Source organism: Entelurus aequoreus, linkage group LG17 (assembly GCF_033978785.1).
Source record: "Entelurus aequoreus isolate RoL-2023_Sb linkage group LG17, RoL_Eaeq_v1.1, whole genome shotgun sequence".
Classification (NCBI taxonomy): domain Eukaryota; kingdom Metazoa; phylum Chordata; class Actinopteri; order Syngnathiformes; family Syngnathidae; genus Entelurus; species Entelurus aequoreus.
Window position 1 is genome coordinate 42,676,411 of NC_084747.1, and position 14,989 is coordinate 42,691,399.

Consider the following 14,989-nt stretch of genomic DNA (forward strand, 5'->3'; position numbering starts at 1 on the left):
GAGGTGGGCAGGGTTGGGGGGGGGAGGGGGGAGGGTTGAGGTGGCGGGGGGTGGTAGAGGGTAGTGGGGGGTGGATATTGTAGCGTCCCGGAAGAGTTAGTGCTGCAAGGGGTTCTGGGTATTTGTTCCATTGTGTTTATGTTGTGTTACGATGCGGATGTTCTCCCGAAATGTGTTTGTCATTCTTGTTTGGTGTGGGTTCACAGTGTGGCGCATATTCACAGTGTGGCCAGGTCAAAAGGTGCTTAAACCAAAAATAAACAGGAGGCGAGTGCCGCTAAGAAAAGGCATTGAAGCTTAGGGAAGGCTATGCAGAACGAAACTAAAACTGAACTGGCTACAAAGTAAACAAAAACAGAATGCTGGACGACAGCAAAGACTTACTGTGGAGCAGAGAAGGCGTCCACAAAGCACATCCGAACATGACATGACAATCAACAAGGTCTACACAAAGAAGGATGAAAACAACTGAAATAGTCTTGATTACTAAAACAAAGAAGGTGCGGGGAAAAGCGCCCAGGGAAGAAATGAAACTGCTACAGGAAAATACCAACAAAACAGGAAAAGTCACCAAAATCGGAGCGCAAGACAAGAACTAAAACACAGGAAAACACCAAAGAACGGCGTGATGTGACAGGTTGTGACAGTACACGTACTTTGAGACAAGAGCTATAGTGATGCATGCTTAGTTATCGTTTGAATTCATATCCAACAATTGCCAGAACAACGTTTTACTGTCTGCTGAGTTTAATGTTTTAATGTTTTCTGCTGGTGGTGGGCCTCCGAATTTTTTCAATGAAAAAAAAATGTGCCTTGGCTCAAAAAAGGTTGAAAAACACTGCTCTACCTCAACCCACCAGCTCAAGACAGACGGCCACCCCACACAGCCTGGGTTCTGTTCGAGGTTTCATCTATTGAGGGATTGTTTTTGTTCTTGCTTGGTTCTCTTTAATGTATGAGCAACATGGTTCTATACCTGCTCCACGTGTGAAGTGCCTTGCGATAACTTCTGTTGTGACTTGACTAAAACAAAAGAAGTGGATGAATCCAGACAAGCCTGCCTTTGTTTTATTTGTTCAGACTTTTCAAATCAAACAATAAAACATTCAAATGGCTAGAACTCTTTGGGTAACATGGAGGCTTTCTATTTTGGCTATATCCAGGCTTGGAGATAGGTTGGCCATCTACAGAGCTCGGCAACCCAAAACGTTGAAAGAGCCACATTGGACAAAAATACAAAAAGAAAATCTGTCTGGAGCCGCAAATGAATAGCCGTATATAAGTCTTATAATTAAGGCAACACATGACGTAAGTGTCTATATTAGCTATAGTCGCCTACTATCAAAATTACTATGTGCCTGAGGCTGAACCAAATCTTCGTTGACAGAAATGTTGAAATTTTATATTTATTCTACACATATTTACAACATTAGAAACCATTAGTAAATGAGAGGCTACTCAGAAGGTGAGATAACTCCTGGAAAATACTGGCTTTTAATGGCCAAAGGTGTCAATGTGTGTGTCCAAGTTAAAAGAAATGGCAGTCTTCTTTTAATAGATTTATTATAATCTTTGGCAAGCTAGGTAATGGTTGGTTTCCTGTGGTCTGGAACAACATGGCATACAAACAACTATCTGAAATGCAGCCAATATTACATACAGATAATGCGTCATGAGGCATGCAAAACAAAATTATACACAAAGAGGATAAAAGTAAAGGATATTAATGCACTCAAATATACCTACAAATGAGGCATAACAATGCAATATGTACATACAGCTAGCCTAAATAGCATGTTAACATTGATTACCTTGCAGTCATGCACTGACCAAATATGCCCATACTTGCCAACCCTCCCGTTTTTAGCGGGAGAATCCCGGTATTCAGTGCCTCTCCCGACAACCTCCCGGCAGAGATTTTCTCCCGACAAACTCCCGGTATTCAGCCGGAGCTGGAGGCCACGCCCCCTCCAGCTCAATGCGGACCTGAGACTGAGTGGAGACAGCCTGTTCTCACGTCCGCTTTCCCACAATATAAACAGCTTGCCTAACGAATTCAAACGAATGGAAACAAGAATTTCAGTTCATCCAGGACAGTTCGAAGGGGAAGGTGTATGTTGCCTGTAAATATGTAGAACAGACTTCTCCATTGAACACGGTGGCCGAAATGATATACTCATCATGAACGGAGAAGTTAAACAGGACAATACTGCCATCTAATGGATAGCCACCGGAACACTGAAATTCAAGTATTTATTTTATATAAATAAAATAAATTATATATATATATATATATATATATATATATATATATATATATATATATATATATATATATATATATATATATATATATATATATAGCTAGAATTCACTGAAAGTCAAGTATTTCGTACACTCACACACACACACACACACACACACATATATATATACATATACATATATACATATGTATATATATATACATATATATACATATATACATATGTATATATATATACATATATATATATATACATATATATACATATATATATATATATATACATATATATATACACATATACATATACATATATAATATATATATATGAAACTCGAGTTGGGGAATTCTAGCTGTAAATAACCACGCCCCCAACCACGCCCCCCGCCCCCAACCCCACCCCCGACCAAGCCCCCCACCTCCCGATATTGGAGGTCTCAAGGTTGGCAAGTATGAATATGCCTGATTAGCACTCCAACAAGTCAATAACATCAACAAAGGTCACCTTTGTGCATTCACGCACAGCATTAAACTTTTGGTGGACAAAATGAGACAAAGAAGGAGTGGAAGATTTTACATGTAAACAAATGAACACACTATGGTGAGTTCAAGAACCGCCGAAATAAGTAGGACAAAACGATGTTCACCAAATACTCTCATCAGTGAAGCATACACACAAACATATTAAACAGTGGGCTTTCTAACAATTGGGAAGGTTTGTGTCATGTTTGTCCTCAAACAAAAAACATACCAAAACAAAAAATGATTATCCCCATCTTTTTCCATTTTCAATCCAGGGAGCCACTAGGGCGGCACTTGCGGCTCGTGAGCCGCGGGTTGCTGACCCCCGTAACTAGACTTTTGTCTCATTCCATGTGGATCACTGAGAATGAGCAGTCTTTGGGGATTATACTTGTGGCAGTGACACACACACACTCACACTCAGACACAGACACAGACACGCTTGCCAAAAATCAAAAAACACCTTTCTTGCCTTGCCAATTGTTAATTAGTGCTTTTAAGTGAAACGGGATTGAAGCCTCATTTATTTTTCAAGTAGAGGCAATGAGAGACAAACCAAAAAAGATTTTAACAGAAAAGAACAGAACAGCCAAACCACTAAAATGAATGGATTTTTTTTGTTTGTTTGTTTTTTGCCTGTCTCTGTCTGTCTGATTTGTCCAACAAATTCCATGAAAATTGTCCTGGTGAGTTTGTGAAATCGTGCTGAGAGTCCAGCATACGAACAGAAGGACAAAGTGTTAAAACAACATAACCTCCGTGTCGATGTGGTCATCACTGACATTGATTTTCTGCATTTGGAAAAGGACTCTTCTCCCTTTGCTTATCATTTGTTCTTGAAGGAACTTTGTTTGTCTTCCATGGGGAAAAACAAACAATCCAATTCTTCAATGCACGTCTCAGAAACTGCGAGTGAAAGGTCTTCCTCGGACACAGTAACTGCCACAGTGGTGACTGTCGCGTCATGTTGCTTTTCTCTGTACACAACAGGCCACTCATGAAGTATCATGACATCAGAAATATGCGACCATAGCGAAGGGGAAGGGAGTGGTTGATGAGCCAGGCATCAACACAAGCCACAACAGAGAGACCAACGACAAACATGAAGATCATAAGCCTTTTAATATTGTTGGCTCATTTTATCAGTTGATTTTGCATTATCAGAATCATCAATGTGATGTCATAATTGCCATTATAGGTCGTACAAATGTATTAATAAACAAAATAATAATAAATGGTCGTACAACTCCTGACAGTTAGTATGTTTTTAAAAATTAAAATTATCGTAAAACCACGATTGAAAACACTTTGGTTAACTCGCAGACAGGTACGTGATACAGCTCATTTAATAGATAAGCATGCTAGCGCTGGATCATTACCTAGCTTCAATGCTAACACGAATACAAGAGACATTAACATCTTTTCCATGAAGAAACTACATACCCCAATCGAAAGTTGTATAAACAGATTGACTGTTTGACTATACATATATATATATATATATATACATATATGTATATATATACAGTACGGCCAAAAGTTTGGACATGCGTTGTCTTTATTTTCATGACTATTTACATTGTAGATTGTCACTGAAGGCATCAAAACTATGAATGAACACATGTGGAGTTATGTACTTCACAAAAAAAGGTGAAAGAACTGAAAACGTGTTGTATACTCTAGTTTCTTCAAAATAGCCACCCTTTGCTCTGATTACTTTTTTGCACACCCTTGGCATTCTCTTGATGAGCTTCAAGAGGTAGTCACCTGAAATGGTTTTCACTTCACTAGTGTCATAGTTTTGATGCCTTTAGTGACAATCTACAATGGTCATGAAAATAAAGAAAACACATTGAAATAGAAGATATGTCCAAACTTTTGTTATATATATGATAATAGCTTCAATATAGAGACAATTTCATTTTCCGTTCTACTGGTACTTTAGGCCAGGATTTCAAAACGTTTTGCTCAGTTCATATGAAATACCCTAATTTATTAAAATATATACCACAGTTGTCTCAACTTTTTCAATCAAAGGCCATTGACAAAAAATAAATACATTTAGGGCGCCACTTTTAAGTTTTTGACACAAAAATTATTTAAAAAAAACAAAAACAAAAGTTGAATAGCAAAAATAAAAAATCCTGCACCTGAGTTTTGTGTTATTTGTATTACCAGTAGTGTGATAGCTTCTCGTCTGATAACGTTCAGCATTCCACAACATCTTGAATTGTTTATACGTATATTTTTTTTTTTATTATCATATCCTAAATATCTAGTCCTGATATAAATGAATGACAAAGAATACTACAGATGTGAATTTTCTCCAGCCAAAATCAAAAGGCAATTCATCAAAAGGCTTCCATTCTACTAAAAAGTCAACATATGGTGTCAAGATTTCCAAATCAAGTCTGTTTCTGCCTTCAGCGTGCCATCATTCTTTCACCTAAATACTTCAACTGGTTCACTGACAGTTGGACTAGCTGGCAGCCCTCGCCGAATCGAGCTGTCCCTGGACTTTGACAGAGCAGCCGGCCCATCTGTCCGGCTGTCCGTCCGTTTACTCCCCTGAACCCCCCTTCGCTATTATTGATCATGGGCCGGAACAGGAAAAAATGCTGCGTTTGCTCAAGAGTGAACCTTTCCACACGCATCTGAGCAAACAGTGCATTCTGCAACTCACGTCAGACATAAGACGTGATAAAGCGCCTTGTCTGAAGCCCGCTTGTTAATGTTTGATAAATCACGTGCAAACAAACCAATACACCGATTGTTGATTTAGGACCTGACTCATTGTTACCTGCACCAAGGAAGTTGTCTTTTCACCTGCATGGGCTTCTTTGATCATTTGTGTGTAACTTCCTGTCTATAAGTTCAATATGTTAACCTGGTATTTTTTTTTTAAAGTCTGTACAGGGCAAATAAACTATATTTGGTTACTTAACACTTATGCCAGAATGAAGGCCTCATTATATGGCAGAATGTACAACATGTAACAAGAACACAAATGATTGATGGTATAAGTAAGAGCAATAAATATAAGAAAAGGTAATTGTAAATTACAGTAAATAATTATCATAAATAAACAAATAGAACAGGTTCTGATTTATTTGGATGTTTGTGCAGGAACGTTCCCATTAAATCTGGAGAATGCACATTAATAACTTGCACAAATAAAAACAATTAACTACACCCTTTCAATAAACCCTTTGGATAAATTAAAACAAGTAGTTTCTCATATATTCCAGAGGAGTTCTGCACAAAATAAAACTGGTACGTCACCTACCTGATGCAGTCATGTGGTCCCAGTCCATGACAAAAGCCGACCCAGGAGAGGAGAGCCAGGCCAGGCAGGACGCGAGCAGGAAGAGCAGGAGGCTGGAGGTGGGCGAGGACACCGCCATGACGCTGGAGAGAGCAACAGAAGGAAGAGTGAAGGAGTGACAAAGACGCTGGGATTTTAATTATCAGGTGAACTCCATTATGGCACGTCCATGTGAAAAAGAAAAAGTCAATTGGGCCGTCCCCTTTTTTCTCTCTCTCTCTTCTTGTACATGTCATTTATCTTCTGCTCATGTTTGGCCCAAACATGTGCAACTTTTAACCTTTTACTTGCAGTTGCAAGTATTTAAAAAGAAAGCCAATTTTTTGGACGTTTTTATACACTTGTAACCTTTTTCTGCACCATACAACTGTGGTAATTGACACATTTCACATAATTATTATTGTTTTACTTGATCAGTGCTCAAACTTTATAAGGCTCATACTGTAAAGCAGAGTGAAGTGAAATGGAAACAAAAAGCAAAGTCAAAAACTTGGCCAAAATTCAAGCACTTTTCCAAAAAAATTCAATTTATTCAACCTTATTGTCCTCCCAGTGTTAATGATACTGCATGAATATAAACATGTGAAAAAATCAAGGAGACCTCATGTCGGGCTGCAATAAAATCGATTAATTTGACTAGAGAAAAGCTTAGATTCATATCTATTTTAATTATATTCTGTTGCTTCGATTAATCGCTTGAGTCTAATTATTTTTAACTAATGATAACTGTGACTGGTGTTTTTGCACAAAATGGACACAACACTACCAGTAGTAATCCAGTATCTTGATAAATACTTAAACATGATAATGCCAACAATAAATGTCAATATTCAGTTATTTAGACATTGTGTGTACATAACACAAGATCTAACTTATAGTAATAATAATAATTGTGGTTCCTATTTCATAATGAAAGAATCATATCCACCACCAATGAAAGAGAATAAGCTGCACTGGTCATTGCATGGTCCAAATAAATAGGAGGCTGCTTGCAAGTTCAATCAGTCAAGTTTAAATATAGGCCAAATTCCGTCCGTAACCACGGCTATTTACAGCTGTGTGTCCCCGCGACTTTTTCTGGGAGGCCAAAAAGCCTCCAACAAGGACGCCCTGTCTCTTCAAGTGCCACTGTCAATTTGGGCTGCGGCTATCGATTATTTTAGTTTGAGAAATCTATAGGTTAGTTTGCTCGATTAATCGAGTAATATGTATGTTGAAACAACCAATTATTTTTCTGCTTGCCATAACTTGCATAATTTTTTTCTTTTTAATAAATGCACTTTGAAATTGCACTTCAGACATGTGTGCATTAATAATTGAAAAGAATAAGAATATATCGAATCAAATATAATATCTTTCGACTTTTCTTTTTCTGAAATTATTGTTTGAACGTTATTATTCTATTTTTAGGAAAAGTAACTTCCTGATTGCAATAAATGCACCAAGCAGCAAATAGCAGACTTTCTTTAAGCGCTCAAAGGTTTCCAAACTATGCGAGATACCTCTTCTGCTTGCATTAATAGTTCCAGCTACCCAATCCTAGACCTCGATAAAACAATGTTTTTTATCCATGTGTATTTGTCTGTTTACTTTTTTTTACCAGTGACATATAAACTTTTCACAAACTTTAGTAACGTAAAATTGTTTTCAAGTTCTAACTTCTCCTTGGCACTATTAATAGTAGAAATAAATTGGGCTGCACTTTATTGGTTTATGGACATGTGACTTTATCAGAATGCACTTACACTTCCTGTCCCTCACCCAATGTGCTCCATGTGGGAACTTTAAACCTCTGTACCGTACTGAATGTTGCGTTAAAGGCCTACTGAAACCCACTACTACCGACCACGCAGTCTGATAGTTTATATATCAATGATGAAATCTTAACATTGCAACACATGCCAATACGGCCGGGTTAACTTATAAAGTGCAATTTTAAATTTCCCGCTAAACTTCCGGTTGAAAACGTCTAATGTATGATGACGTATGCGTGTGACGTCAATCGTTGAAATGGAAGTATTCGGACACATAGTATCCAATACAAAAAGATCGGTTATCATCGCAAAATTCCACAGTATTCTGGACATCTGTGTTGGTGAATCTTTTGCAATTTGTTTAATGAACAATGAAGACTGCAAAGAAGAAAGTTGTAGGTGGGATCGGTGTATTAGCGGCTGGCTGCAGCAACACAACCAGGAGGACTTTGACTTGGATAGCAGACGCGCTATCTGACGCTAGCCACCGACCGCACGGATGATCGGGTGAAGTCCTTCGTCGCTCCGTCGATCGCTGGAACGCAGGTGAGCACGGGTGTTGATGAGCAGATGAGGGCTGGCTGGCGTAGGTGGATAGCTAATGTTTTTATCATAGCTCTGTGAGGTCCGGTTGCTAAGTTAGCTTCAATGGCGTCGTTAGCAACAGCATTGTTAACCTTCGCCAGGCTGGAAAGCATTAACCGTGTAGTTACAGGTCCATGGTTTAATAGTATTGTTGATTTTCTATATATCCTTCCAGTCAGGGGTTTATTTCTTTTGTTTCTATATGCAGTTAAGCACGATGCTATCACGTTAGCTCCGTAGCTAAAGTGTTTCGCCGATGTATAGTCGTGGAGATAAAAGTCACTGTGAATGTTCATTTCGCGTTCTTGACTCTCATTTTCAAGAGGATATAGTATCCGAGGTGGTTTAAAATACAAATCCGTGATCCACAATAGAAAAAGGAGAGAGTGTGGAATCCAATGAGCCAGCTTGTACCTAAGTTACGGTCAGAGCGAAAAAAGATATGTCTTGCACTGCATTCTAGTCCTTCACTCTAACGTTCCTCATCCACGAATCTTTCATCCTCGCTCAAACTAATGGGGTAATCGTCGCTTTCTCGGTCTGAATCGCTCTAGCTGCATTGAAAACAATGGGGAAATGTGAGGAGCCTTTCAAACGTTGACGTCACGCTACTTCCGGTACAGGCAAGGCTTTTTTTTATCAGCGACCAAAAGTTGCAACTTTATCGTCGATGTTCTCTACTAAATCATTTCAGCAAAAATATGGCAATATCGCGAAATGATCAAGTATGACACATAGAATGGATCTGCTATCCCCGTTTAAATAAAACAAAATAATTTCAGTAGGCCTTTAAACGTCTGTACCGTACTGAATATTGTGTTAATCTAATTATGAATACATGCACCGTGACACAAAAAATCTTAAATATTTGTGAGAACACAGTATTGCATGAAAAATATACATCAGAAACAAACATGTTTATAGATAGAGTATACAGGTAAATGTCACAAAAATGGGTCTGGTTTATGAGTGAATGCAAAGCCATACAATGAAAGATTTCAAGCCAAGAAGCTGTCAGGCTTAATTTAAGACAATCGTTCAAAAATGTGTGGTCAACTCTTTTCAGGCGGTTGACTCTCACAGGGGTGGGTCAGATGGAAAAACAGATGTCTCCATTTTCCTTGTTTTTTAGTAAAGCCATTTTTTTTGTGGCGCTGATGTGGGTTGCAATGAATCGTTTCTAACAACCAAAATTAGTCTCAATTTGAAAAACACGCATGTATTACAAAAATGATTTTGATTTTGTACAAATTTTGTAGCAAAAACAGTTAACGCCAAACAACGTTTCTTTGCAGACAAAAAAACAGGAATCCTGTATGTTGGCAGCCTGGCCATAAAAATGAGTGGTTCTCATTATTGATACTTAAGATTTAGTTCCAATCATGGCAAAACAGACACAAAGCGAGCGAACATGAGCGCTGATATTGGATGACGTCATCAAATTTCCATGCATTGATTGGTCACTCCAAAGACATGCACCTGGGGATAGGTTGACTGGCAACACTAAATTGCCACTAGTGTGTGAATGTTGTCTGTCTATCTGTGTTGGCCCTGTGATGAGGTGGCAACTTGTCCAGGGTGTACACCGCCTTCCTCCCGTGTGCAGCTGGGATAGGCTCCAGCACCCCCGTGACCCCGTAAGGGACAAGCGGTAGAAAATTGATAGATGATTTGTCTGATGGATTTGACTGTCAACCTACTTGATTCTAGGTTTGCCGCTATCGAGGTGGAATGAACTAAGGCTGCAGCTAACGATTATTTTTCTATCGATTAATCTATAGATTATTTTTTTCGATTAATCGGTTAATCTATAGATTATTTTTTCGATTAATCTATAGATTATTTTTCCTTTTACCGATTATTTTTTTATTCAAAATGAAGATGAAAAAATAAATGTAGGCCAGTTTTTTCAAAAGGCATGGCTTTTATTTACAAAAAAAAAGAAGTATGGCCACTCAGTCAACATTGACAACAACATGACTAAATATTCTGTAACAATGTAAACATTTAAAACTTTTAACCTTTAACAAAATTAAAAGTAGCTTATTTGCTTTTTAATGTGCAAATATAAAAGTCAACATCCAGTGCAAATCTTAATATTCTGCAATAGCATAAGCATTTCAAAAGTAAAAGTATTGCTTATTTTGCTTTAAAATGTGCAAAAATAAAGATAAACATCCAATACAAAAAAGTGTAAAACGAAATATTCTGTAACAACAGTGTAAACATATTCCACAAAAGTGAAAGTATTGCTTATTTGCTAAAATGTGCAAAAATAAAGATAAACATCCAATACAAAAAAGTGCCAATCTAAATATTCTGGAGCACTGTAAACATTAAGTAGTGCTTTTAAAATGTGCAAAATAAACATCCAGTCCAACACAGTACACAATAACCAATTCTACTCATTCCAGTGAGTGACTAACAGTTGTAATGAAGAAAGGTTAGCATGTCTACATGCTCTGCTTCTTTTCATGGTTACAATATTCCCAGCAGCTGAAAATAGGCGCTCAGAAGGGGTCGATGTGGCTGGAACTGAGAGGTAATTAGCCTTCACCTCAAGCCAGGACTGCGAGTGAGCTGAGCTGCAGTTGAAGTTTCTAGAAGGTCAACGGGCTCATAGTGATGTTACTAGTAGTTGACTGGGAGGTGTTTATTATCATTTGGGGAGAGTCCGCTGCCTGATGCTCACCTGCTAAACACCTATCTGCTCGACGCTGAAGCGCTGACTACATGCGCTCTGAATACGCACTGCTGATTGGCTGGTAACGCTCTGAATACGCACTGCTGATTGGCTGATAATGCTTTGTGTGTACCAATCAGATGGTTGTGTGGGTGGGACAATGCTGCGTGCTGAGACAGAGGCAGAATGAGCAAAGCAGCTTGTTAAGACTTTAGCAGCTAAAGTTAGCTTTAGCTTAGAAACTCGTTCGGTACACCCCCGTACCGAACCGAAAGCCCCGTACCGAAACGGTTCAATACAAAACACGTACCGTTACACCCCTAGCAGATACAAATGACACATTCATGTTTTTGTGTAATGATGACAACGTATGCTCACGCGGACGATTGACTAGTTGATGGTTTTCTTTTCAAATGTTCGCTCATAGCCGTTGTGCTGCTATTATAGACACAGTGTGCATACAACAACATTATTAGGCCGTTTATTGAAATACTTTCACACTTTTGACGACTTTTGGCGTGATTTTTCCCCCTCGCTCGCACCGCTCGCATCGTCTGCTTTGCGCTTCGCCATGACGGTAGCGTGACGTAAATATGCGACGCGTCGACGCACAAAAACGGCGTCGACGTATTTACGTAACCGATGACGTCGACTATGTCGACGCGTCGTTTCAGCCTTAGAATGAACCATTAGGATTTTAGACATGTTTAAGTTGATTTCAGGCTACATTATTGTTGACTCTCACGCCGATTGTGTAGGCAGCCCTGGGTTAGTGACTCTTCAAAAAATCTGTTGATTAGAAAAAAAGTTGTGGCAGCAATTTTACTCTATATCCAAAAATTATTCATATGCTCACCAACATTTCTTAATACATGTGCCACAGATCCACAAAGTGGAGAATGGTTGTGTATTTTTTGCTAATACCCAAACTCGGACCTGTGTTCTGCATACAAAATAACCAACCAATTTATTTACTAGACCAAGGGCTTGATTAAAGGCCTACTGAAACCCACTACTACCGACCACGCAGTCTGATAGTTTATATATCAATGATGAAATCTTAACATTGCAACACATGCCAATACGGTTAGATTAGTAAAGTACAATTTTAAATTTCCCACGAAATATTCTGCTGAAAACGTCTCGGTATGATGACGTTTGCGCGTGACGTCACGGATTGTGCGGACATACTGGGACACCATTGCGGCCAGCTATTAAGTCGTCTGTTTTCATCGCAAAATTCCACAGTATTCTGGACATCTGTGTTGGTGAATCTTTTGCAATTTGTTTAATGAACAATGGAGACTGCAAAGAAGAAAGCTGTAGGTGGGATCGGTGTATTAGCGGCTGGCTGCAGCAACACAACCAGGAGGACTTTGAGTTGGATAGCAGACGCGCGCTACCGTGAGTACGCAGCTTTGGCTTCCCAACATTTGATCGCTTGCCCGTACGTGCGTGCCGCTATGTGCATGTCACGTACGTAACTTTGGGGAAATATATGTGCTGTATGAACTTGACGGAGGTGAACTGTACTTTGGGCTGTGGGATTGAGTGTGTTGTGCGGGTGTTTGAGTTGTATTGGTGGGTTATATGGACGGGAGGGGGGAGGTGTTTGTTATGCGGATTAATTTGTGGCATATTAAATATAAGCCTGGTTGTGTTGTGGCTAATAGAGTATATATATGTCTTGTGTTTATTTACTGTTTTAGTCATTCCCAGCTGAATATCAGGTCCCACCCGCCTCTCACAGCATCTTCCCTATCTGAATCGCTTCCACTGCCCTCTAATCCTTCACTCTCACTTTCCTCATCCACAAATCTTTCATCCTCGCTCAAATTAATGGGATAATCGTCACTTTCTCAGTCCGAATCTCTCTCGCTGCTGGTGGCCATGATTGTAAACAATGTGCAGATGTGAGGCGCTCCACAACCTGTGACGTCACGTTACTTCCGGTACAGGCAAGGCTTTTTTATCAGCGACCAAAAGTTGCGAACTTTATCGTCAATGTTCTCTACTAAATCCTTTCAGCAAAAATATGGCAATATTGCGAAATGATCAAGTATGACACATAGAATGGACATGCTATCCCCGTTTAAATAAGAAAATTTCATTTCAGGAGGCCTTTAACGTAAGGTTTGCCTGTCCTAAAACATGTGCAAACGTCATTGCACACGCAAAGCTGACCTACTAAACATGTTCAAAGTGGATTGCATCTCTTAGGTGAGCAGAATGTTATGCATTTATTTATTTAACAGGGGCAGTTAAATAAATAAATGCACAACTGCTTCTAAAATGCCCATAAAAAGTGGTACAAGTCTTTAGCGTGTTTGAAAACATAGCAAAACGCCACATGTAAGAGCATGATAACATGAATGTGCAGTAAATGAGTGTCTCTCCGGTGAGGCTCTGTATAGTACACACAAAACCCCCATTTAAATAAGGCAGTCTCTAACAGTACATGCTATTTTATAGATTGCCCACACTGTTTAGGGCAAGGTATTTGGATCTTAGTAAATCGGGCCCAAAGTGTATGCATGCTTGCATGATAATCCCGCTGCACTTTAGCATTAGAACCATCTGCTTTCACATGTACATGCATATTTTCACATAAAGGACAAGGTTGTGTTTTTTGCATGCAGAGAACCAGCCACCGACAAAACCACGACTCCCAAAAAAGTCCTCTTTCACCAATCAGAGAAGAGGGAGGCACAAGCAATGGTCTCCCGGGGTCGCTCTGTAAACATATGAGGGCTGTGCGGTCTTCTTTACACTACTTCTACACACACACACACACACACACATTTGTGAAGCTTAATTAATCATCTGTGTTTGTCAAATACAAGCTGACATCAAGAGGAGGAGGAGGCTGCCAATAGAATGGTAAGATGGAGTAACAGCAAAGAACTAGAAAGGTTAGGGGGTGAGAAGTCACATCATCTGTGTGTGTGTTTGTGTGCGCACCCACACAGAGCAATGTTGTAAGATAGAATGTATTTTGAAGTTCCAGAAAGCAGTGTGCAGGAGAGAAATAATTGCATTGCAGAGTTTTGCAAGATAGGCCTTTTTTGCCCACTACATTCTATTCGTAAATAATAGGAGGACGCCCAGTGGGTTGCATCAGTGTTTTTCAAGCACTAGTGTGCCGTGAGATACAGTCTGGTGTGCCGTGGTAGATTATGTAATTTCACCTAATTGGGTTAAAAATATTTTTTGCAAACCAGTAATTATAATCCGCAAATGTGCCGTTGTTGAGTGTCTGCAGTGTCTAGAGCTCGGCAGAGTAACCATGTAATACTCTTCCATATCAGTAGGTGGCAGGAGGTAGCTAATTGCTTTGTAGATGTTTGTCATGATCACGATATGCAGACGACAGCGGGAGGCAGTGTGCAGGTAAAAAGGTATCTAACGCTTAAACCAAAAATAAACAAAAGACAAGTGCCGCGAAGAAAAGCCATTGAAGCTTAGGGATGGTTAAGCAAAATGAAACTAAAACTGAACTGGCTGCAAAGTAAACAAAAACAGAATGCTGGACGACAGCCAAGACTTACAACAGGTGGAGCAGACGGCGTCCACAAAGTACATCCGTACATGACATGACAATCAACAATGTCCCCACAAAGAAGGATTGCGTCCGCGTAACTGAAATAGTCTTGATTGCGAAAACAAAGCAGGTGCGGGGAATAGCGTTCAAAGAAGACATGAAACTGCTACAGGAAAATACCAACAAAACAGGAAAAGCCACCAAAAATAGGAGCACAAGACAAGAACTTAAACACTACATACAGGAAAACACCAAAAACTTCAAAATAAGTCACAGCGTGATGTGACAGGTCGTGACAGCACACCTACTTTGA

At 39.3% G+C, this 14,989-nt stretch overlaps 1 protein-coding gene across 2 annotated transcripts in view; it reads right to left on the minus strand.

Annotated features, from left to right (window-relative positions):
• ghra (growth hormone receptor a) overlaps positions 1 to 14,989 on the minus strand; it is a 129,659-nt gene that overhangs the window by 75,114 nt on the left and 39,556 nt on the right. For both annotated transcript variants that reach the window (XM_062025716.1, XM_062025717.1), the window contains exon 2: positions 6,075 to 6,196. In XM_062025716.1, coding sequence (XP_061881700.1) covers positions 6,075 to 6,192 — 118 coding nt within the window. In that variant the 5' untranslated portion in view covers positions 6,193 to 6,196. The remainder of the gene's footprint in view (positions 1 to 6,074; positions 6,197 to 14,989) is intronic.